Here is a 24,190-nt window from a genome sequence, read left to right as displayed (position 1 = left end):
ATTTCGATTTAAAGCTTTCGTGACTGCAGGGATTCATCTTCTTGGTTCTATCGGTAAAGTCACGTAGAAGGGAAATAATAAAATAAAACAGAATAAAATAAAATTCTCAGGTTAATGGGTTCAGAGCACCCCATAACACAGTGCACAAATGACGGAGCCAGCATTCTCCCCATAGGCTTATGTTTGAGTGCTTAATTTAAATTAAATATGAGACAATAAATTCAAGAGCATAATGATTACCATATTCTTGTAGGCACATCCACAAACACACAAATGTTCAGACCTCAACTTGCATGAACAAAGATAAGTCGGCTAACACTTCAGGGACATAGAAGTTTAAAGATGTATTGCTACTACAAAGGACACTGCCATTCCAGTGTATGGGCACACACTGTTTAAATAATATGGTGGTTCTGTGGAGTAAAAAATCAATGCTACTTACGTGCATCCCACCGTCCATGTGGCTTGCCATTAAACCGTCTCCCTGAAGGCAATAATTATTTGAAACGGGTATAAAAAAAACACTCCATAACGAAAGCTTGGTGTCACAGAATCACATCCACAGATATGTTTCAACAAATAATAGACTTCCAACTTAATTTTAGATTCGTTATTAAATACATGGGATATTGTTTTGAGATTATTCATCGATAACTACGTATTTTGAAAGATTGCCACATAATGTGTGATACAATTTTTCAAATATATATTACAATAAAAAAAATATAAAGTTCGTAAAATATACATTTCACTTGAGTTTGGAAAATATGCAGACACTAAGTATGGTACTGGAAATAAGCGAAAGCATAAAGGTGCAATCCTCTCATTACTTGCTCACACCACTGTTGGCATACATGTATACCTTTTAATGCTCTGAAAATGTGTGACGCAAATTAAACAAAATAATTATTTTCATTTATTTCCAAGAGCCGAAACTTCGTGCCAAACTATAAAGTGAAACTCCCAAATGTAATATCATGGGATTTCTGTGCAGTCGTTGTGACCATGCTTGATGCCATCAACTCGATAAAATGAGGTTCAGGGTAAATGTGCAGTCATCCGGTTGTCTCAAGTCACTGGTGGCCCAGGGGGCGTCCACTGGCCAGCTCTCCAGATCCCCTCTGGAGGGCACTTGGATTGCTCTTCCATGCCGGCCAAACATTTTTCAAGAGGGTGGGGGGTACCCACACTTTACCGCGGCACACGCGACCTGTCCATAGACACACTGTGGTGAACCAACACGGGGGAGGCTTTCGCGACCAATATTGTTCATAATAAAGGTTTTTGGGTTAGATCGCGTTATTTATAAATGTGTCGTAACCCTCCACCACCCGACACGGCCAAACAGTAAAAAAATGTGTCACGTTTACAAAGGACAAATAGTTCACTACTTTAGCCCACCGGTGTGTTGAAGAGTGAATCCACATCATTTACAGTTTGAGTAGTACGACGTTTCGCTGGTAATCACCTCCAGCATCATCGGGCAATTCGCCAGAATGGTAAAGCCCTCTCCACTTGCTCCCGGTCTTAAATAGAGCAGCAGGGTGACGTCATCATTTAACTCATTCAGGTGCAGTGATTTGAGGCGGAGGGGGGTTATTGTAATTATATAATCGATTGGTATAAGTCAATGGTTATGATTAGTAATGAGTTGTAGATTAGTAATTAGTTGTAATGTGTGTTATTGTGATTATATGCTACGTTAGTAATCCGTTAATTAGTATGTGTTTCCCCTATAAGGAATTGTAATATGTATTATTTAATAATACGCTTCCAAGCCGCACTAAGCCTGTAGCTGTCAGAGCGATTAAAGTTATTTCTATTTCTCTCAATTTCAATGGATTCTCTAATTAGTCTTTGCCAGTAATAATTCGTTTTACACAACACTTCAACGTTATCAAAGTCAATTGAGTGTCCTTGTTGACAAGCATGTTCTGCCACTGCCGACAGTTGTGTTTGAGCACCACCCGTATGCACTGTTGAGTAGACAGAGACGCAGGGGCATTGAAGAAGTTTGTCCCATTGTTTTAACTGCCGTGCGCACGAAAGAATGAACCAGCGACCTCTGGATTTTCAAGTCCAGTGTGCTGACCATTACACCATGGGAGCAGCATCTCTTAAGGCGAACAGATTAGATTACATCTTCAAGAATAGAGTTCTGAAACCCATTTCCAACAAAAAGAATCATACTCGCACAACGTATGAATAAAGGCATACAAATACCCTTTACAATGGGCACACATTAAAATGGATATAAAAAAGGTTATTCAGCAAGCATGAAAATATCCATATATGAAATATAATCTCCATTTATTAATATTTGGTCCTAATAATATGACTTTTTTTTTCCAAACGAAAGCCTGGGGGTAGCGGGAAATACATATTTAGTTATTAATACATTTTTATTAACTCATTTGCAGTATTTTTTTAAACGTGGGATTGGGGCTCTGATATGACAGGAACAACTTTTGTGAAAGGCAGCAGAGGGTCAGCTACATTTACTTCCCAGCAGATAATGAGCTTTGACAACGACCATTTATCCAATGAACGCTATCCTCCACTTGCTTAATACACGCATTGTTAAGCAATTAAAGGATTTGAACGATTGAACACATACAAATGAGCCCATTGGCAAATAATTGCTTTCAAGCCATGTAACCCTGTACCTGAGGATATAAAAATAAACAATAACTATGACTCAAGAGCTATTCTGTGCCTGAGGCAAAGAATATTATTTAAATATCAATTTTAAACACTCACGATTCCTGGGTAGCCTGGAGGTCCTCTCGGTCCCGCATCCCCCTAAGAAATATAATTACAGGGCAAGATTAGTGACATGTTGTTAGCAATTCATTTGTCTGCACCAATACACATATAATGTAAAGCTATGTTGTCAGGCAACAATTCTTCATGGTAATTGCGTTGCCAATACAGTATTTACAAGCACATTATAAATGTATGTCCCATGAACATCGCAGCTGATGCATTACTTGTAGAGTTATACCAACATGCTCAACTTTAGAGCCGGTAAGCTATGCAGAATTAAACAACGAAATCCCAAATTGGAGATCTCCACAGAGTGGATTCATGTAAGAATACATACGAGCAATAGTAGAGTAATCTAAAAGCGTCATAGAAAAACTTCAAAGGGCATTCATAATAGAAGCCTCGTGAAGAAGCCTCACGGTGAACTCTCAAAGAGGGGGAACGGCAGCGAATGCCCGGAGAGAAGCGTCAAAGCCCCTTAAGGGGGGGTCCATCGAAGGGAACAACAAATAACATCACGACACAAGAAGCTCAGATAAGAACCCCATGGAGGAGCCTGGCAATGAACTCATAAGAAGAGGCCCATAGAGCCTGAGGTGAAGCACCTCAGAGCAGTATTCTATAAAAAAAAAAGCCACGTAGGCATCAGTCATGGTCATAACGAAGAGTTGTGAAGAAATTTTACAGCGCTCAATAAAAGAGAGAGAGAGAGAAGCTTCACAACAGCCTGAGGAGTCTCACGCCTTCTCTCAAACATTTTCCCGGTCCCTCACAATGACATTTTTTTGACAAGAGTCTGTACAGTGAGGGAAAAAAGTATTTGATCCCCTGCTGATTTTGTACGTTTGCCCACTGACAAAGAAATTAACAGTCTATAATTTTAATGGTAGGTTTATTTGAACAGTGAGAGACAGAATAACAGCAAAAAAAAATCAAGAAAAACGCATGTCAAAAATGTTATAAATTGATTTGCATTTTAATAAGGGAAATAAGTATTTGACCCCTCTGCAAAACATGACTTAGTACTTGGTGGCAAAGCCCTTGTTGGCAATCACAGAGGTCAGACGTTTCTTGTAATTGGCTTACGTCTTCATGTCGAACAGTAAAGGACATTCTAATGGAATGTGGTCTTGCGTTGTGTGAGTGAATGGCAATGGGGCATAGGGCAAAGAACCTCACCCTTTCTCCTCGGTCCCCTTTGTCTCCTTTAAGTCCTGCATATCCAGGGGCCCCCTGTTACACACAAAAAAAACAACAATAGTTAAAGATCACAGAGCAGTGTAAAAATATATAATTATCATTATGCCAGGTGGTTCAATGATAGAGCTCACAGCTTGCAATCAGAAAAGTTGCGAATTCAAAGCCAGGGTGAGAGTTGATTCTGCCCATCATATTTATGAGGTCGATAAACGAATACCACTTTTGATTTAAAGCTTTCGTGACTGCAGGGATTCATATTCTTGGTTCTTTCGGTGAAGTCACGTAGAAGGGAAACAATAAAATAATAAAAAAATATCTTTTTGAATTGTTTTATATTTTTATTGTTTTATTGTTTCCCTTCTCCGTGACTTTACCGAAAGAACCAAGAATATGAATACCACTTTGTGGAGAAGTCCTATGAGTAGACTTGCCCCTGCCACAGGAAACTTAAATTTCCACCAATGTAACAGCAACGTTTACCTGTTCCCCCTTCTCTCCTGTGATCCCCTGGCTTCCAGGGATTCCAGGGGTGCCCCTTTCTCCCTAAACACACACACACACACACAGGGTATCTTCCATGAGCACAGCCTATGAGGTCGTGCTGCCATATGGTGAGACGACTATATATTGTACGATAAAAGGTCCACGGTTAACCAAAGTGTTTGGTTATATGTCAAGCAAAAATATTTCCCAACCATAATTATCTTTGCTCATTCTTTTATTTAAACGTAATAGACGAACATAATTTCATGCAATTACAAATAAAGTCATTAAACGACTAAATAAATAGCTACTTTACCCGTAAAATTAGTGCTTTATAAAACATTTCATGGGGTGATTGTTATACGACGTTATTGTGTTTGAATTTAATGTAATCGATTGATGAATTGTACGAGTAACTGACAGCGTGAGTGTTATGCAGTATTGTTTTTAAAGGTGCGATGATTGGAAGACTCGTGGCAGGTTTATGCTTAGTGAACTGCAGTGAAAGAACTATGTAGAAATCGTTGATGAAGCTAGTTGTAATTACTGGCGAAACGTCGTACTCAGATTGTAAATGTTATGGCTTGGCTCTCCAACACACCGGTGTGCTGTACTAGTGACGAATTTGCATGTTCTGTCTACGTGAAAAACCTTACTAATTGGCCGTGTCGGGTGGTGGCAGGTTTAACGACACATTTAAATATTTATGCAATATAACCCAAAACAACTCTGTATTATGGATATTGGTCGCAAAAGCCTCCGTGTTAAACAATTTGTTCTCAGCTGGAAGTACAGCAAATCAGAAAGACAATACAATAATTTAAAATATAATTACAAATATGGGAAACTGACATTGTCATGATCGTCAAGTACTGAAATTGTATATTGCATGGTAATGTATTCTAAAATAAGATTCTGCTGCAAGCTTAATGTTAAGACTGTCATGGCATATTAAGAGGTGGTATGGTCAGTACAAAGCTTACCAAGCCCCCTTTGTCTCTCCCGTGCTGCCTTCCACCATACAACTCCATTAAATATTAACTCAATATAGGAGAGGTGCGTATTATGTTAAGATATCAAACTACCATTGGTGGGTGATGTGTCTGGCCAGGAATCAATCCAGTCAGTAGTGCCATAACCGTTAGGATCCACACAAATAAACACACAAAGATCCCCTGTATAGCCTTTAACAGACTGTTGGGGCAAGTGCTGTTAACGAGCACCTATTCATGAGGGGGCAAGTGGCCAGGACCATGCCTGGCCGCCTTTGTCTTCCCAGTGCTGATGATTGTACACTGCACGAGGTACTCATTTAAGGCTCAGGACATGTTCAGATATTTGTCACTGATGTTGGCCGTGTGCGAGAATCGAATTCGGGTCTCCTGTTTCATAACACAGTGTGCTAACACACCACAGGAGCACATGCGCACACACATATACTGCACATATAATTTTCTGAAAATAAATCAAACATGGCTTATTTTATTTGAAGGCACATCTAACAGCTATATAAATGTCGGTGCATTTCTAAACTATAGAAATATTACATCTAATCAAGTGAGGTAAGTCCGTCAGAGGGTTAAGACAACCACAGTAATGAGGCAAACAAAACAAACGAAATCCTGGGGAAAAAAAAACAGTAACTCGGGCATAAATATAAAAGGAAACAATATAAACAAAACTAAGCACACACCCTTTAGCTATAAAGAACAATTCTGGGAATGTAGACACATTCAAACATCCATCACAAATGTGGCCAGATCAAACAGCAGAGAAATGGTTCAGATTTGGGCCACGTGTTCATCAAGTGCTCCTCTATGCTAATGGGATGAGGATGGGGGAAGAATCAAAGGCCATAAAACACCTCCACTTTAATGAGAGAGAGAGAGAGAACATTCCACTCCCAGGGCAAGAAATAAGATGGGGCCTAAACGCAGTGGAACGCCTGGGGAGAGAACAGTCTATCTTAACACAATATGGTGCCGACCTTTAATACAGGTTAATATTATCATATTGAAAAAAGCGGATAGAATCATATTTTTTCTAGAATTTAAAAGCAGTATCATACCCTCTGATTCAAGCACAGGATAATTTAAAGTACTTTTATTACTTTTTTTAAAGTCAAAGATCTCATGCTCAAATGAGATTCTACATGCATATGGCAGGAACAAACACTTCTATAGGATATTATTGGTTCTTCCGGTAAAGTCACGTAGATAGAAAATAAAATAAAATTATAATTTTTGATGATTTAAATTGTATTTTCTATCTACGTGACTTTACCGAAAGAACCAAGAATATGAATTCCTGCAGTCACGAAAGTTTTAAGTCAAAACTTCTAAAAAATAGATGCGACGAACATCCCCACAAGCGGTGGCGCCTCACCAGGTGGTGCTCATTTTACCCATCCGAGATCCGGTGACGGACGTGATAGGCCAGGTTGATCCTAGTTGAGAGATAAACTCATGCTTTGATTTTTTAGAAACCTTGCTTCTCTAACCAACTCCTCAACATGTCAGGATTATCGGGCAATTTTTTTTAAATTGCATTCAAAAGAAAGAAGCATAATCAATGCTTATGCTTTGGGTTTTTCAGTAAAGTCACGTAGATAGGTTCAAAGAAAATAACAAAGAAACAAAAACTAAGACGTTTCGATTGCAAAACAAGCGGTCGTCGATCGCAACACAAGACGTGACTTTACCAAAAGACCCAAAGAATATGAATTCCTGCAGTCACGAAAGCTTTAAGTCAAGAAGTAACCAATGCATTTATAGAATGCCAACATGTCCATGAATGCCGATTTGTTTCCGAAGTCCAAATTACAGCTGGGGTGAAATTCATTTCAAATTTGTAGCTTCGCTATAACAATCAGAAGAAAAAAAAAGTCCTGAACTGTGCTGAGATCAAAGCGTGAACTCGCCAAGTCATGCCTTGACGCTCACCATGGGCACAGGCACACTTTAGAAGTGAATTGGTTTCCGGTGGTTATTGGTTGGAACACACCGGACGTGCAGTGACTCATTATTTGCAAATGCTATGATTCCGTTACTATTCCCATGCTGTATGTAGTAATGACAAATCCTATTAAACAGATCCTTGACCAGGGCCGCAATATTTTGTCGGCGTCTCTTAGCCACATCCGGACCCCCACGTTGGCTGCACCCCTGACATGCATTCCAAGTGAAGTTCAGATTCAATGGGAAAGTGAGAGTTAGCCCCTGCCCATGGGCCAATGTGCAATGAGAAGCAATCGAATAGGGACTTCACGTCAGCATACGAGCACGTGAATTGGTGCTGTTGTGACGGCTGCTACGTGAAAATGAAATAAATAAAACGTTTAGATTTTGGTGTGTAGAAGAATAGACACACACACACACAACTAAACATGTTTTTGTTTATTTTACCATCAAGTGCACACACACACACAGCAGCCACACACGTACTCATACTGCACATCGTGACACCATCTCACACACTCCACTCATCAAGTATCACAACTTTCACCGTGGGAGGTCGGGTACATTTTTTTAATAAAGTAGCAGCTTACAGCTGCTAGATAAAATATAAGACCGGTAGGCCCTGAGAGCAATGATGTAATAAAACACAAAAGTACAGAGTGCTGTTGAGGTCTCATCTCACCTTCTCACCTGGGAGTCCATTCCTCCCAGTCTGGCCGGCCTCTCCCTGTCACATTGTAAACCACACGCGATGAGACAGGGGGCACCACATACTTCTCCCGCGTGCTCACAGCATGGGATGAGCCGAAACCGTGTTCCAATCGGACCGCGTGCACATGTAACCGTGACGAGCGTTCTAATGAGGGCTTTGCAAGCCACACGAGCGGCAGCGTATCCGGGGCCATTAACACGCGCACACGTGCTCATTTGAAAAATGCTGGCATTTTGTCTTAACCCTGCGTCGAGGCCTCCCCGCCCTCCCCCCCCACCCCCCGATTGTATCGCCAGGCTGAAGGGAGCTTTCATAGGGCAGGAGGGGAAGTGGATTGTCGACAGGTTCAATTTAGGAGCGAATGGGGCACGGCACCCCGGAGTAGAGGTTACGGGGTGTGAGGTATCGTGACAATGATGACTCACAACCTCGATCCCCGGTAAATACGCCACCGCAGGTGTGAAACAATTAAAAATGTAGCCACCTAAAGCAACAGACGCACTTCTTATGCACGGGCTTCTAGAGAAGCATTAAAAAAAAGCGTTGTATTACTGCACACAAGCCATGTGTGGGTGTGTTATCCCACATGGCTTTTGCTTTTTTTTTTCTGCTTTGTACATTTCCTATTTATCATTGCGATTCGGCCTGGGTAAGGAACTGCTGTAGTTACCGTTAAGCCAGGTTTTCCAGGAAAACCATCCGCCCCCGGCTGACCTGCCTCACCCTAGAAAGACATACAAACAGGACAAGGACCATGCTGTTTACAGTATTTTATTTATCTATTTTATTTTGTTAGCTGTTTTTTTTATTTTAACCCTTTCACCAGATGGGGACAGTGACCGTGTCATTTGCAATGTTATGAAATGTGTGTTTTTTTTTTTCATTGGTTTTAGACCTGTTCTGAATTGCTGTGGGAGATTCTCACAGAGATTATGATGGCGTCTGGTTGTGACTGCATCGGTGTGCAGGGAAATTAATTGTAAAACATGATATTGAGCCCAAAAACAAGTTCAGGGACTTCAATGGCAGTAGTGTAGACAAAGACTGAACACCAGACCACTATAATCCATAACATTCAATCTTATATTAAAATAAAAGGCATTTAAGAAATGGGAAATTGCTACATTTTCAAATCAATGGCACTTCTGTTTCCAAGAAGAGTCAATGGCAGCAACATCGGTCTCATGTATAATTTCAAGTCAGTTAATGGCATTATTAGTTCACGATAACCTTTGCAAAGTATTCTCAGCTTGTTACGAAGCAATTATTCAAATTCACTGTTGTGTTTACATGACTGCAGGTGAAAGGGTTACTTAAACAGATATATATAAAAAAAATACGCAATTTGGTCACGTTTATAGTTGACATTTACAATTCAGATTGGAATTTGGAATTTTGTGCAGAATATATTCAAGAAAACATTTTGCCTTTTGTCACTCAATCATGCAGGAATACAAGCCGCATAATGGCACTGCAACAGAAGCAAGCAAATTAAAACACTAAGGCAAAGCCTAAATATCGCAGCTGAAAAAAAGAAACACGCTCACATACAAAAGAAGACCAAAATGTTAAAAATAAACCAAAAACAATGAAATGCAAACTCAGCATTCAGTAGAATCTGCTCAACACCACTACATTCGGCAAAACATATCAAACTGCGGACGTGAAAATCGATTGGACAAGTCATTTTCTTAAGTGGGTTAGGTTTGTTTACAGATGTTATTGTCAGCATGGGGTGAACCATTCTTAAAATGAGAACTTTAACAAAACACAAACCAAACCGTGCCGTTGTTATAATGAGCTAGTGTACCACAGGGAGGAGGAAGGAATTGAACTGTTGACCTTTACATTTAGGAAGCCAGTTTATAACCCTCATATTACCTAGCAACCAAATATCAACGGTCAGCGGTGCTTATTATCCACCATGCAGCATTTTTGTATTGCAAAAAGCAGCACGTATTAAGCTGATTCCACTGTATTGTTTTTTTTTTGTTCAACAGGTACATGATTTTGATTTAAAGCTTTCGTGACTGCAATAATTCATATTCTTAGCTCTTTCGGTAAAGTCACGTCATCACCTGATGACGACCGTTTATGTTATGGTCGAAACGTCGTGAGAATTTTTTATTATTTTATATATATTTTATTATTTTATTGTTTCCCTTCAACGTGACTTTACCGAAAGAGCTAAGAATAGGTACATGATTGTGGATGTCAAGTGTCTTGATTATAAGTACATTTACAGAGTATTCAGATGTGGTTGATGTTAGTGAATAGGAATCACCTTAGCTGGTACATTGCACGCATTCCACATCAGCGAACACACATGTTTTGCATCAGTCTTTGGATGAACACATTCTTAGCTTGTACAAGTTTGTATCACAGACTCATCTACACAAAAAATTTCCCTACAGATCAAAGTTTCTTCAATGTATGTCCGCATATTTCAACCAAGCTTTACATGCATTTTAGATCATCATAAATACACAATTTATTAAAGCCTTATTTGAATCATCTGCTTCATGACGGTTTCTCATTGCCGTGTTTTTCATTGAGGTTGTTTGACCATACTTCACCACACCCGTCAGTGTGGCTTGGTGAAGTGGGGAGACCAGCATCGGTTCAGATAAAACTTTACCACAGATGGTTAGCCATGGCAGCAATTGTACTTGGGTCACTGGGTTTCTCATGCAGTGCGAAAACGCATGTGCCACTGCTCCACCCAAGCTCACAGTGTCGAATTCTCCTTTAAAGCCATTTTATCTGACTAGTTTCCACAAATGGGACTGTTCACAACCTCAATTCGTAACAATGCCAATCAGCAGCTTAAGTTGAGACTAATTTGTATTTTGTTTGCCAAACAATTTGAAAGGCAGATTACACACTCAAAATAATTTAAATGCATTATGACTGTAACATTTCCTACATGTGCAGAACAACACTGCTGCAAGGCAGGCTTTTCTAACAAAACAAAAGGAATGTAATTATGTTGGGGTATACACAAAAACAATGTTTTTTTACATCACGGGCACATTCATTTCTGGACAGAGCAGCGGGTAAGAATATTAATGCTTTCGAGATAAACAATGGAAACTTTGTCAAAAAAAGTAATTATCAAAATTACAGGTTAAAAATAACATTAACGACTAAGGCCAACAAATAAGAGGGGTTTTGTGTGCCCATTATGGGAAGTACCTTCATGCCAGGTACCCCGTGATCTCCTGGTCTTCCGCTCATGCCAGGCTGTCCCTGTAACAAGGGAACTCATTACTGCTTAATTAGAGCATTTATGGATACAGATAAAGGCTACTCGGTTAATAAGTAAGCAGACACAGTAGACCATTTTTTTTTCTACCTGAAGTTCAAAGTGTTCACGATTTTCGGCAACTGCTGTACAAAAAGGAACTGGAACTAGAAAAGACAAATATGTTGAATTTAATTATAGTCTGCACTGTAATTCTGACGTGAGAAATCAGCATATGCATTTTAAACGGATTATTACTGCACATCGTTTATGAGCGCTAAACACTGGGGTTTGTGGTAGAGCAGGCGGCTCGCAAAGTGAAAGGTTGCAGGTTAATATTCTGGTTGGGGATTTACTCGGCCCATCATCTCCGTGAGGTCGATAAAACGAGTACCACTTCGTGGGAAGTCAACAGTTGTTGTCTCCTATGGATAAACTCTCCCCTGCCATAGGAAAGTGGAATTTCCAACATTGTCTCAGGGTTGTAAAATGGAGATGAGCAAAGCATACATGCTCATTTGAGCCAGAAATCTCTTTGCATTTGAGAGTGTGCTATCCACACAGAGGCAAATATTAAGATGGCCAATTTGTACGACGCAGAATGTTAGTGGAATTTCTGTTTGCGAGTGGCTGTTAATGGTGTTGTAAACACCTTTTGCTGTGAGTGGGAGGTTGCGTCCAGCACCACACTTCACCATGCTTATGTTAAATGTCAGCGTTAAATTATCTTTCAAAGATGTCTTATATGACTCGTTTCCACGAACAGAGCTGATGTTCATATACTGCACTAATGACTCATTTTTGGCGAAGTTTAACTAAGACCCAAGCCAACTTTCAAATATCAATGACTATGAGTGCCGTGTGTGAACATCACGACAAGGAAATGTGCCATGCACACACAGTAACATGCCAATCCATCCTTGTCTCTCCACTGCTGATGTTTGCATACCACCGCATTAATTAATTTAAGTCCGAGTGAACCTAGGGGAAGACTAAGACAGGTTCACAAACCGCTTGCCACCAACGTTGTTTTTCCACTCCGCTTACGTCAAACTCAACGAACAGGTCGAGTCACGTCGTACGACGAAAACGATAAACCGTACCCGCTGGATTTTCGATTTAAAGGGATTCATGTTCTTGGTTCTTTCGGTAAAGTCACGCTGTCTTACCGACAGCTCTGTTATTCACCTGAGGACGGCTGCTTGCGTTGTGGCCGAAACGTCGTGAGAATTCTATTTTATTATGTTTAATTTTTACTATTTTATTATTTCCCTTCTACATGACTTTACCGAAAGAACCAAGAATACGTACCCGCTGGCTCTGCTTAGCTCTGAGCCAGATTCAGACATTCACGGTTTGGTTCGAGTTCATGTTAACAGCCAGTGGAAAACCACCAGTACTGTGCGGGCCGTGTGCTGGCATTAGGCTCAGATGTGTCAGTAGAAAACGGGTAGGGGGTCGTCCATAAATGACGTCACGCGATTTTGGACGATTTTTTACCCCCCTTTGTCACACGGCATCACAAAAAGTCAGGCCCCCCCCCAAATATGACGTCACAAAGCCCTGCCCCCCCCCAAATAAAATATGCTTCAAATCGCTATAAATTATTGTCATTGTAGTGCTTATTTAATGTGGCGCTGCACTCTGTTGTAGGAGAAAACATTGATTTAATAGTCTATTTAATTAAGTAGAACGTGTCGTCTATATTTATTTAAAGTTGCGCATTTTGATGTGACGTCACATTTCTCAACCCCGCCCCCCCCCTCGTCACACATCGTCACAAATGTCTGACCCCCCCCCCCCAGGTGCGTGACGTCATTTATGGACGGCCCCCTAGGATATTCTGTGGCTGGAAATTTAAGTCAGGCCACTGAGTTCATTGTACAGCAACTCTAACCCACTTATGCCATGCCTCTCCACAGCACACACACACACACCCAACATCTGTACACAGACACAATAGATAGACAGAGCAAGTTGAATTGGCATGAAATTGAACTAACTGGTGGTCCAGAACTTCCTGGGATGCCCGGCTTGCCAGTTTCTCCTGGGAAACCCTACAAGGGGGCACCACACAAATTTCAAATAAATCAAAACATACACCGACACAGCTTGCAATATGAGAACAGAAATTACAGTGAACAAGCTATGATACAACACTACACCAATGTAAACACCTAACACATATACGTGACCATACAATGGAAACAATCACCAATGTGATATTGTGATATGCCATATACACTCGCGGCACGGGAACAATTTGGAAGTGAAGGGCAATTATATTACCATGCATAGGGGCTCATGAAGGCTGTTTATGGGGTAACATGGATTTGAACTCAGGTTCAAATATCTTCCTGTCTTGTTGTTGCTAAAAATGGTGACAGTAAGCAAGCTAATCAAGTTTGAACCACCTCTACGGGGAGGATTTGAGTTTGTTTTCTCTCTCTCTCTCTCTGTGTGTCTCTGTGTTGTCTCTCTCTCTCTGCGTATGTGTCTCTCTGTGTGTCTCCGTGTCTGTGTTTTGTCTCTCTCTCAACTTGAGCAATCTTTGGAAGAACGTAATCAACCAGGTAGGGTGTTGACTGTTGTGTTAGCCGACTCTCTGCGTTGTATTGCATTATATTTCTAAGTTTACTCGGTTTGTTTGCTCATTCTTTCTTACCTAATGACGATTGCTTGTGTTGCAATCTAAACGTCGTGGCATATTATTTATTTATTTCCCCTACGTGACTTTACCGAAAGAACCAAAGCGTAATGGTCATGGTGGTTTTTGTGATGTTGGTGTGGCAGTGTGGTTATAATGGCCGTAGCTGTGGTGCTGTTGCTGCTGATGGTAGTGGTGCTCGTGGTTGTATTGGTGTCTGTGGTGGCTTTGGTTATGGTGTTTGATGGTTGCGGCTGTAGAAGTTGCTCGTTTGTAGAGGTATTGCTCTCATGCTGAATGTGGTGATGAGTATTGTTATGGTTGTGGTGATGCTGTTGATGGTTGTGGTGGTAATGGTTGTGATGTGATGCTGGTAGTGATTTTGATAGTCGTAGTAATTGTGGTGGTGGTTGAGCGTAATGTTGTGTATGGTATTGCTGATGGTCAAGGTAGTTGTGGTATTTATTATGGTTGTAATAAAAATGAATGGTGATGGTGGTATTAGTCGTGGTGGTGGTGGTCGTTGTTATAGTGTTATATTTTGTTGTTGTACTTCTGGTGATGATGGTGGTGTTGGCGGTAGGGGTGTCAGGGGTAACATTGTTGATGGTTATGGTGGTTGTGGTTATTCTTTGGTTCTTTCGGTAAAGTCACGTAGAAATAGAAAATAATAAATTACATTATTTTCTATTTCTACGTGACTTTACCGAAAGAACCAAATAATAATTCCTGCAGTCACGAGAGCGTCAAATCAAGTTGTGGTTATTGTTGGTGGTGACGGTCTTGATCTTGTAGCATAACTCTGGCTCCGCTCATAGGATGCGCATTCCACTCTCTCTGTCCGTGATCGTCTCAGGCACAGCATGTGCCATGCGACTCTGGCACATAGCTGTCAGATTGGAAGTTTTTACTCACAGGTAAACAAAAAAAACGACGTTCATTTTCTTTTTAGGAAACCAAATTAAAACATGTTCTCGGTATGAGTTGGAAGCAAAAGAGATGGGAGACCATGGGCACCCATTGGTTAGCCAAGGGTGGAGGAGGAGGACATAATTGTGGGGAGCACTGAGGGGCGGGCACACCATATAGCTTGCTCCTCCGGTTCAGATATCCGAGGAACAATGTATATATGTTGAACTTCTTTCACACTGTACATAGCCAACCGTGTTAACTGGAGGTGCAGGTGTAAGGACACCAAACTAAACACAAAAAGCAGTTCTAAAGAAATGAGTTTTCAATATAGATCATTTAAAAGTGCATAGCTCCAGTGGCTTCCTAATATCGGAAGGAAGAGCGTTCCAGATAGCCGTGGAAGTACATCTGAAAGCACGCGATGCAGTGAACGTATTTTTACGATGGCGAGCCAAAAGCTACTGCGAGTAGCTGCATGTAGCTGCATTACCTCTGCATTCCGTGTTTCAATGGCAATTATCAAAGTGTTATTAGAATAGTAAAGATGAAAAATTGTAAAAATTTAATAAAAATGTACTTCTTTTTAGTTTGGCTATTATGCTGTCCCTCTTACCCAACATGCTAGGCCATGCTTGTTTATGTTCTGTAAAGAATATATCACTGAAACGTTAATGTTCATGATGCAGCTCTGTCGACGTATGGAAAAAATATATATAAAGACGATTTTATTAATTCAGCGACATTAACAGCGCACAAATTATGTGGTGGTCCTGTGTTGGTCGTGGAGCACAAGCGCAATTAACAAAAAAAAACACTCAACACATTCGTCAATAACAAGCTGTTGAGAGTAAAAACATATAATCCGTGACATATTTGAAAATGGTCCTTCTCCTGAAACGGTGATTGAATCCAGCAATACAATGCAACGTGTATTTTGCCCTATGCCTACAGGAACATATGTTCCCACAATGCAATGTGCAAGCAACATTTGTGTAATTTAACCTTCAATAAAAATTGTTGATTTCATCATACAGTGAGGGAAAAAAGTATTTGATCCCGTGCTGATTTTGTACGTTTGCCCACTGACAAAGAAATGATCAGTCTAAAATTTTAATGGTAGGTTTATTTGAACAGTGAGAGACAGAATAACAACAAAATCCAGAAAAACGCATGTCAAAAATGTTATAAGTTGATTTGCATTTTAATGAGGGAAATAAGTATTTGACCCCCTCTCAATCAGAAAGATTTCTGGCTCCCAGGTGTCTTTTATAACAGGTAATGAGCTGAGATTAGGAGCACACTCTTAAAGGGAGTGCTCTTAATCTCAGCTTGTTACCTGTATAAAAGACACCTGTCCACAGAAGCAATCAATCAATCAGATTCCAAACTCTCCACCATGGCCAAGACCAAAGAGCTCTCCAAGGATGTCAGGGACAAGATTGTAGACCTACACAAGGCTGGAATGGGCTACAAGACCAATGCCAAGCAGCTTGGTGAGAAGGTGACAACAGTTGGTGCGATTATTCGCAAATGGAAGAAACACAAAAGAACTGTCAATCTCCCTCGGCCTGGGGCTCCATGCAAGATCTCACCTCGTGGAGTTGCAATGATCATGAGAACGGTAAGGAATCAGCCCAGAACTACACAGGAGGATCTTGTCAATGATCTCAAGGCAGCTGGGACCATAGTCACCAAGAAAACAATTGGTAACACACTACACCGTGAAGGACTGAAATCCTGCAGCACCCGCAATGTCCCCCTGCTCAAGAAAGCACATATACATGCTCGTCTGAAGTTTGTAAATGAACATCTGAATGATTCAGAGGACAACTTGGTGAAAGTGTTGTGGTCAGATGAGACCAAAATGGAGCTCTTTGGCATCAACTCAACTCGCCGTGTTTGGAGGAGGAGGAATGCTGCCTATGACCCCAAGAACACCATCCCCCACCGTCAAACATGGAGGTGGAAACATTATGTTTGGGGGTGTTTTTCTGCTAAGGGGACAGGACAACTTCACCGCATCAAAGGGACGATGGACGGGGCCATGTACCGTCAAATCTTGGGTGAGAACCTCCTTCCCTCAGCCAGGGCATTGAAAATGGGTCGTGGATGGGTATTCCAGCATGACAATGACCCAAAACACACGGCCAAGGCAACAAAGGAGTGGCTCAAGAAGAAGCACATTAAGGTCCTGGAGTGGCCTAGCCAGTCTCCAGACCTTAATCCCATAGAAAATCTGTGGAGGGAGCTGAAAGTTCGAGTTGCCAAACGTCAGCCTCGAAACCTTAATGCCTTGGAGAAGATCTGCAAAGAAGAGTGGGACAAAATCCCTCTAGAGATGTGTGCAAACCTGGTGGCCAACTACAAGAAACGTCTGACCTCTGTGATTGCCAACAATGGTTTTGCCACCAAGTACTAAGTCATGTTTTGCAGAGGGGTCAAATACTTATTTCCCTCATTAAAATGCAAATCAATTTATAACATTTTTGGCATGCGTTTTTCTGGATTTTTTTGTTGTTATTCTGTCTCTCACTGTTCAAATCAACCTAACATTAAAATTATAGACTGATCATTTCTTTGTCAGTGGGCAAACGTACAAAATCAGCAAGGGATCAAATACTTTTTTCCCTCTCTGTAAATACTTTTTAATAATCGAAGGCTTTGCCTGTTACCCAATAGCTAACATTAGTTCACTATTCATATTACAATACAAAAAAAACTACTCATCATAAAACATAAAAAAATTATCTTCAGGTCCCATGGAATCCAGTGCCGTCTCCAACTGTGATTATCCACTCTATCTGTATTGTCTCTTTATTTGCGTGCGATGAAGAAGGGCAAAAGCCTAAATGAAACCTATTATTTTATTAGGGCTACAGTGTTATTTACCCATGTGCCGGGTTAACAGTGATGTATTACGAAAGCATGCTAATCTTGACGTTACCTATGTGGCTTATCACATTTCAACTCATGACCTCAATGGTGCTAAATAAATGTTCCCGATGTGATGATGCAATCGTTGACTTGCCCAACCACCATTTTTTTTGTAAATGCGAGAGCATGCATAGACCAAAAGAAAATTAAAACGTTTAAATGCCCTGCACAGATCGCAAGACTTTCGTGTGTGAAAGGGTTATTGTTAACACGTGGGTGTGCATACCATCGGGCCGGCTAAACCAGGAGGCCCAGGAAATCCAGGGGGGCCCTACGTGAAACAAACAACGGAGACATTAGCTGGTGCGGCAAAAATAATAATCAATGCACAGGGCAAACACATAACATATGTTAAGATTATTGAACACACTTTATTTTCCACGTAGGTTCATAAAAATCAACCGGAATCAAATAATATTGTCCCTATACGTTTGGATACAGGCGTTTAGCACAATGCAGAACCATGGGTCAACAAATGATTGTGCCACGGGGAAGCTTTGTTACCCACCGGAGGAATGCCGATTGTTTTCGCGTCTACCAACAGGGAAGGAGAGACTCCCCTGGTGTGACGGCCAGCACACACCCCACTTGCAATCCGGAGGTCGCCGGTTCGATTTGAACTCCCGGCGGGGCAGTTGAAACATTGGTGCAAGTTTCTTAAATCCTGTCCTCCCAGCAGCGTATACATGGGTACGTACGTGAATGGTTGGTCGCGTACATGGGTATGGGGACGGTTAGTCATATACATGGGTATGGATTGGTTAGGCGTATATATGGGTATGGGAAGGGTTAGTCATATAAATGGGTACGTCATTGTTAGTCGTATACATTGGTACGGGAATGGTTAGTCGTATATGTGGGTACGTGACTGTTAGTCGTATTCATTGGTACGGGAATGGTTAGTCGTATGTGTGGGTACGTGACTGTTAGTCGTATTCATTGGTACGGGAATGGTTAGTCGTATGTGTGGGTACGTGACTGTTAGTCGTATTCATTGGTATGGGAATGGTAAGTCGTATGTGTGGGTACGTGACTGTTAGTCGTATTCATTGGTATGGGAATGGTAAGTCGTATGTGTGGGTATGTGACTGTTAGTCGTATTCATTGGTACGGGAATGGTTAGTCGTATGTGTGGGTACGTGACTGTTAGTCGTATTCATTGGTACGGGAATGGTAAGTCGTATGTGTGGGTACGTGACTGCTAGTCATATTCATTGGTATGGGAATGGTTAGTCGTATGTGTGGGTACGTGACTGTTAGTCGTATTCATTGGTACGGGAATGGTTAGTCGTATGTGTGGGTACGTGACTGTTAGTCGTATTCATTGGTATGGGAATGGTAAGTCGTATGTGTGGGTATGTGACTGTTAGTCGTATTCATGGGTACAAGTGGAGGTCCTTTTGATCAAGGCATGTCAGGGCTGCACCTTAACATTTTACTAACAGAGCTCTGCACTCTCGTGAGCAGGGAGACCCTCGCAGACAGATTCACATCTGAATTAAATTGTCATCACCTCGGCATTTCTCTTTTGATCATGCCGTATGGATCAGCAAGTTCGTTATCAGATAAAAATGGACATTAGTAAAGACGTGAATTGGGGGCCTCAGTGTGAATTAAGAGAAAGAGGCAATTATAAGCCCCCACAAAAAAGCACATTCAACTACATACATTTTCATCAAATAATACGAACCTCACATTTTGAATAGATTAAATATAATTGCTTACAAATTCTAAGAATATTAATTTGTCATTAGACTACGCTAATGCATTTAACTGTCATTAGACTATGTTAATGACATAATTAAAATGGACGCTTGTATTGCAGCATAATTAGAAGATATGATATTGCACAAATGTATAAGCATACATTTGCCACCATTACACACTAACATCTATATATCACATACTGCACAACAATTAATGTAATTGTCACTCCTTTGCAACACTGTATAATAATCCAATACAGTATAAGAAAACCTGTTCATGTACTATAACTATCTATCAATCAATCAGGAAATACATTTTCCTTAGATCATATCAAAAGTAATATACTATACAACATTTTTATATATAAATCAAAGTCTGTCTGTTCCGAATACAAAGTCACACCGTTGAATCTACCGCCGCCAAATTTGGCAAGGTTACCTTTGAAAACCACACGGAAAAACTTAAGTACATGGCGTGCCAACATTCTATATGTGGGGGCTCAGAGCCTCCCAAACGGCACCCCGCACGCTCCCAGCGATGTCACCATCCCTAACCCAGCACGCATTAACCTGGCCCCGCAAATCTAACAGTTACATAATGACCCCCTTTCCGCCCATAAAGTTAGCCTAACAATTGCCGTTGATTGTAGCAGCCAAAACCCCGTTGGATGGTGAGTCCAATTAACGGTCAAGCTCCGTGAGCACGCCCTTCGTCTTTCTGTGCGAGATAAGCGGCATCGTTCGCTCTTCAAAAAAACAAAGCTCCACTATATCATTGTGTACCCCATTGTGGACACGCTATACTACATTTATTACAGGCCCCATGGCACAGCAAAATCTTAACAGTTGCTGTAACGCCATTGATCGCCCGCCCCCCCACCTCCTCCTCCTTCTGAATACAGCGATTTAGCCACTCTACATTTCGCAATGCCGGGCAAGTGCCCGGGCAATGCCTTGTATTTCCCCGCTTGTGTTAAATATACAATTAGCTTCATAATGTGCCACTTACAATTAAAATTATACATTCAAAACTGCTGAAGATGCAAAGTAACGACAGAGATTTAATAACGTGTTTTTTTGTACCTTGCACGAACCCAATATGGGGTGGAACAATTTTCGTATTATTCCCGTGTTCAATATACAAACCACTTAAGTATAGTAATGCTAAATGTGATGTCTAAATATATTATGATGTTGGCTCATTAATGTCACGTAAGCAATATTTTTCAAAACAATTATCTTATAATCTGTGGCAATAGTAAACTGCAGTACGTATTGAATAGTTGTAACCATTACATTTTTATGTTTGCAGTTACACAGGTGAACACTGGAGGGCCGTCTAACACCGCGGATTCAAGGAGCTGCTAGTGCCGATTCAAGACATGGATGATTCCTGTTGCAGTTGACAGCACACAATGCTCGTCCATGTTGTACGAGGCACCATCCAGCAATGCGTTTGTATAGAAAGTGTCTTCCATTGCACACACACACATCTCTTCATATGAATGTCAGCAAATTGAGTGATCATTGATTTGATTGATCTCCCGCAGGGCCTTTCTTTAGGTCTCGATTGATCTTAGATTGTAGATCAAATAGGGTACCCTATTTTCTCAGCATCCAGCTGAAATTGAAAACCAATGCCAGGGACTGCAAACAACTCATGACTTTTTTTAATGTAACAGTTCTATATGAAAATTGCACTGTTACTGGTTCAGCTTTTTTTTAATCAATGGGCGATTCGAATATTTTGGCTCAATCGACCTAAGTGAGGTTTTGGAATTCGTTTTCTCGCTCTCTAAAACATGTCTTTCTTCGAATTTCTACTTCGATTAATTTTATTCCTACGTTGCTAATTTATGTCAAGGCGCAGAGCATTATGCGAGCTTTGGATGTGCCCCTTGAAAAAAAAAGAGACTGCAGAAATACTATCCGGTACTTATACAGATGCCCTCTATTTTACCACAACCATACAACAACAATATTCCTTCATCTCTACAGATGCGTGGTATGGTTGTATCTATCTGACAATGCGCTCTACTGCTTACAAAGAGAACATTCATTCTGTGCTATTAACTGCTGGGGGCAAATGCTGTTCGTATGTATGTTGCATGTCTGTACGTTGAACTTCTTTCGCACCGTACTACAGCCAACCCTGCTAATCGAAGGTCCGGAGTGTAGTATGACCAGTGCCATGTCTGGTCACCTATCTTTCCTCAATGATAACGTTTTTACACATTGCAACCGATAACCATATAAAGCGGAGCCATTAAATCGGGCTCAGGGCAGGATCAATTGCCACTCATGCTACAAATAAACAGAAATCAAACCCAGGTAACCGTAATCGCAATGTTGCATGGTAGCCGCTGTGCCACTGCTCCCCAAAATACAAAGATCCACCATGTAGCCTAAACAGACGATTTGGGTAAGTGATGTTAGCGAGCACGTGTGAAGGCCAGGATGGTACACGAGAGAGTGGGTAGCCAGCACCACGCCCAGGTGCTTTTTGCCTCCCGAATGGCCATTTATACACATTGCACCAGGCACTCATTTGAGGTTGAGTCGACCTAAGAAAGGCACAGGACTGGTTCAAATAGTAGTCACTGGTGTTGGCCATGAGTGGGAAACGCACTTGGGTCACCGGGTTTGTAACGCAGTGTGCTCACCATTACATTGGCTCTCCCCATTAAATGCACACTCACATAGTGTGCCTTTGAGAGTTGCGATGAATCCAATTGTTTGCAGAACCAAGGTGCATTTCTAATGTGAAATGTGAAAATGCTGAAACTATAGAACTCACAATGCATATATCTGTCTTACCTGAGGTGGTTACTCCACGATCTCGGTGATTATGGTTTCGTACTATTGGACTGGCTTAAGCGCCCTAAGCCAGTTGACCAACTAAAGAATTGTGTTTTTTTTAGTCAGCCAAGAAATTAATAAACGTATATATTACGTTTATTAAGCAGCCTGCGATTAAACTGTGTTCTCAAGTGCACTATGTCATCAATCAATGCACGCAAAAAAACATGTAACATTAAAATTGTTTCTTCACTTAAATTTGGTTCAATTCCAGCTCTGAGAATTACAAATATTGGTTTGACTGTTAGTGGGTAAGTGCTGCCTCCTACTGCGTGGTCTTGAGGTCACTTGAAGGGAACTCAAGAGCTACCTCTGTGGTGTCTGCTTCTTTGGGTCGTTAACTAACGCGAAGGGAAGTACGGATTTCCATTCATGAGTGGTTGGCATGTGGGAGAATACTAGATTATACTGGAAAATGAAGGGCTAACGTCCAAAGCTCCGCACAGATGGATTCAATCCAACCCACGCCTCCCAAGTGCAGCATTACAGCCATTTGCCACTGCCCCTGGCTATATGATCATCTAAATATTATTTAAATCTAAATACAAAAGAAACTAAAACTAAACCATAAACTATGTTTTTATTTTAGCAGGTAAGGCCCACTGAGTTAAATAGCTCTTTTTCAGAAGCGACCTGACTACAAAAGATAGCTCATCAAAGTGACTTATCACGTCGAAATTTACTGCAGTAAAATACTCGAAACACATGTTTTTACATCTGGAGGGAAAAATCGGAGTATCCGGAGAAAAATCCATGCGACCACGGGGAGAACATGCAAACTCCAAGTATACAGGCGTCAGAGTCGATATCAAACCCACGACCTCCTGCATACCAGGTGAGGGAGTTAACATCTCAGCACCGCGGTGCCCCAAAAATATACATTGTATCTGAACAGTTATCGTACATGGCAAACAACGCATTTGTTATACATGTGAATAACCGTTTACAGAAAAATGGTATGAACTTGTAGACAAAATCATGATTTGAGGAATTAAGGGTATTAAAACTAATTTTTGCCAGCCTTGCTCATGCCACGACTGGCAAAGGGCCACCAATTGGTGGCTACTCGAGAAGGTATTCGGCCTACTCTTCCACTGTGACGAGATGTCATGGAAGGGGTTTCTATTACCCCACACTCTATGCAATCACACATGACCTCCTGATCGAGTCAATTTACCAAAAAAAAAAGTTACCCCAATCTCACCTGAGGTCCCCTCGGTCCCTCGTTGCCCGGGGGTCCTGTTTCTCCCCTCCTGCCCTGCGGATGGAACAGCAAAGAGCAGGAACATCGGTACTGTTCAGCATATTTGAACAAAAACGCAACACAGGTATGCACGTGACCTCATACTCATGACACTCAGCAATAAAAATCCAAACCATAGGCAACAAAACAAAGTGATGCGAACATTACGACTGTGCCCAAAAAAAAATGTTTTTTTTTTACCAGCTAACCTTCATTGAAACAAGAAAATCTGCTACGCTCTCAGCTTCTCGCCCTTAAGAGCATTTCTCATCCACTGTTCCCATTTCATGACACAAGCTGACAAACCAATTCACAAAAAGCACAATTTGCAACAAAAACAGACTGACAGTCAGTAAAATGCTTATGTCCCAATCATGTTTGGACCTTTTTAACATAATGCTCTGCAGAATGTGCAAAGAGCTGTGCAAATCATGTGGAATTAGGTACACACAGAACCATTCCATAATCCGTAATAACAAGGGATGAGGGTGGTTTAAAAGTGTATGGCAACATATTACGTTTTTATT

The 24,190-nt window shown here is 41.1% G+C and overlaps 1 protein-coding gene across 4 annotated transcripts in view; it reads right to left on the bottom strand.

The window, feature by feature from the left end:
* Positions 1-24,190, bottom strand: part of LOC116942653 (uncharacterized) — a 179,357-nt gene that overhangs the window by 47,922 nt on the left and 107,245 nt on the right. For 3 of the 4 annotated variants that reach the window (XM_032954834.2, XM_076067281.1, XM_032954836.2), the window contains 10 exons: positions 23,625-23,678; positions 18,082-18,126; positions 13,366-13,419; positions 11,314-11,367; positions 8,789-8,842; positions 8,089-8,133; positions 4,447-4,509; positions 3,946-3,999; positions 2,761-2,802; positions 443-484 (listed from right to left, as the gene is read on the bottom strand). In XM_032954834.2, the coding sequence (XP_032810725.2) occupies positions 443-484; positions 2,761-2,802; positions 3,946-3,999; positions 4,447-4,509; positions 8,089-8,133; positions 8,789-8,842; positions 11,314-11,367; positions 13,366-13,419; positions 18,082-18,126; positions 23,625-23,678 (507 nt within the window). The remainder of the gene's footprint in view (positions 1-442; positions 485-2,760; positions 2,803-3,945; positions 4,000-4,446; positions 4,510-8,088; positions 8,134-8,788; positions 8,843-11,313; positions 11,368-13,365; positions 13,420-18,081; positions 18,127-23,624; positions 23,679-24,190) is intronic. The other variant, XM_032954835.2, reaches the window with a different exon arrangement.

Source organism: Petromyzon marinus, chromosome 15 (assembly GCF_048934315.1).
Source record: "Petromyzon marinus isolate PM22_M1 ecotype Great Lakes invasive population chromosome 15, UKy_Petmar_22M1.pri1.0, whole genome shotgun sequence".
Taxonomy (NCBI): Eukaryota; Metazoa; Chordata; class Hyperoartia; order Petromyzontiformes; family Petromyzontidae; genus Petromyzon; species Petromyzon marinus.
This window is presented reverse-complemented; position numbering and strand designations above follow the sequence as displayed.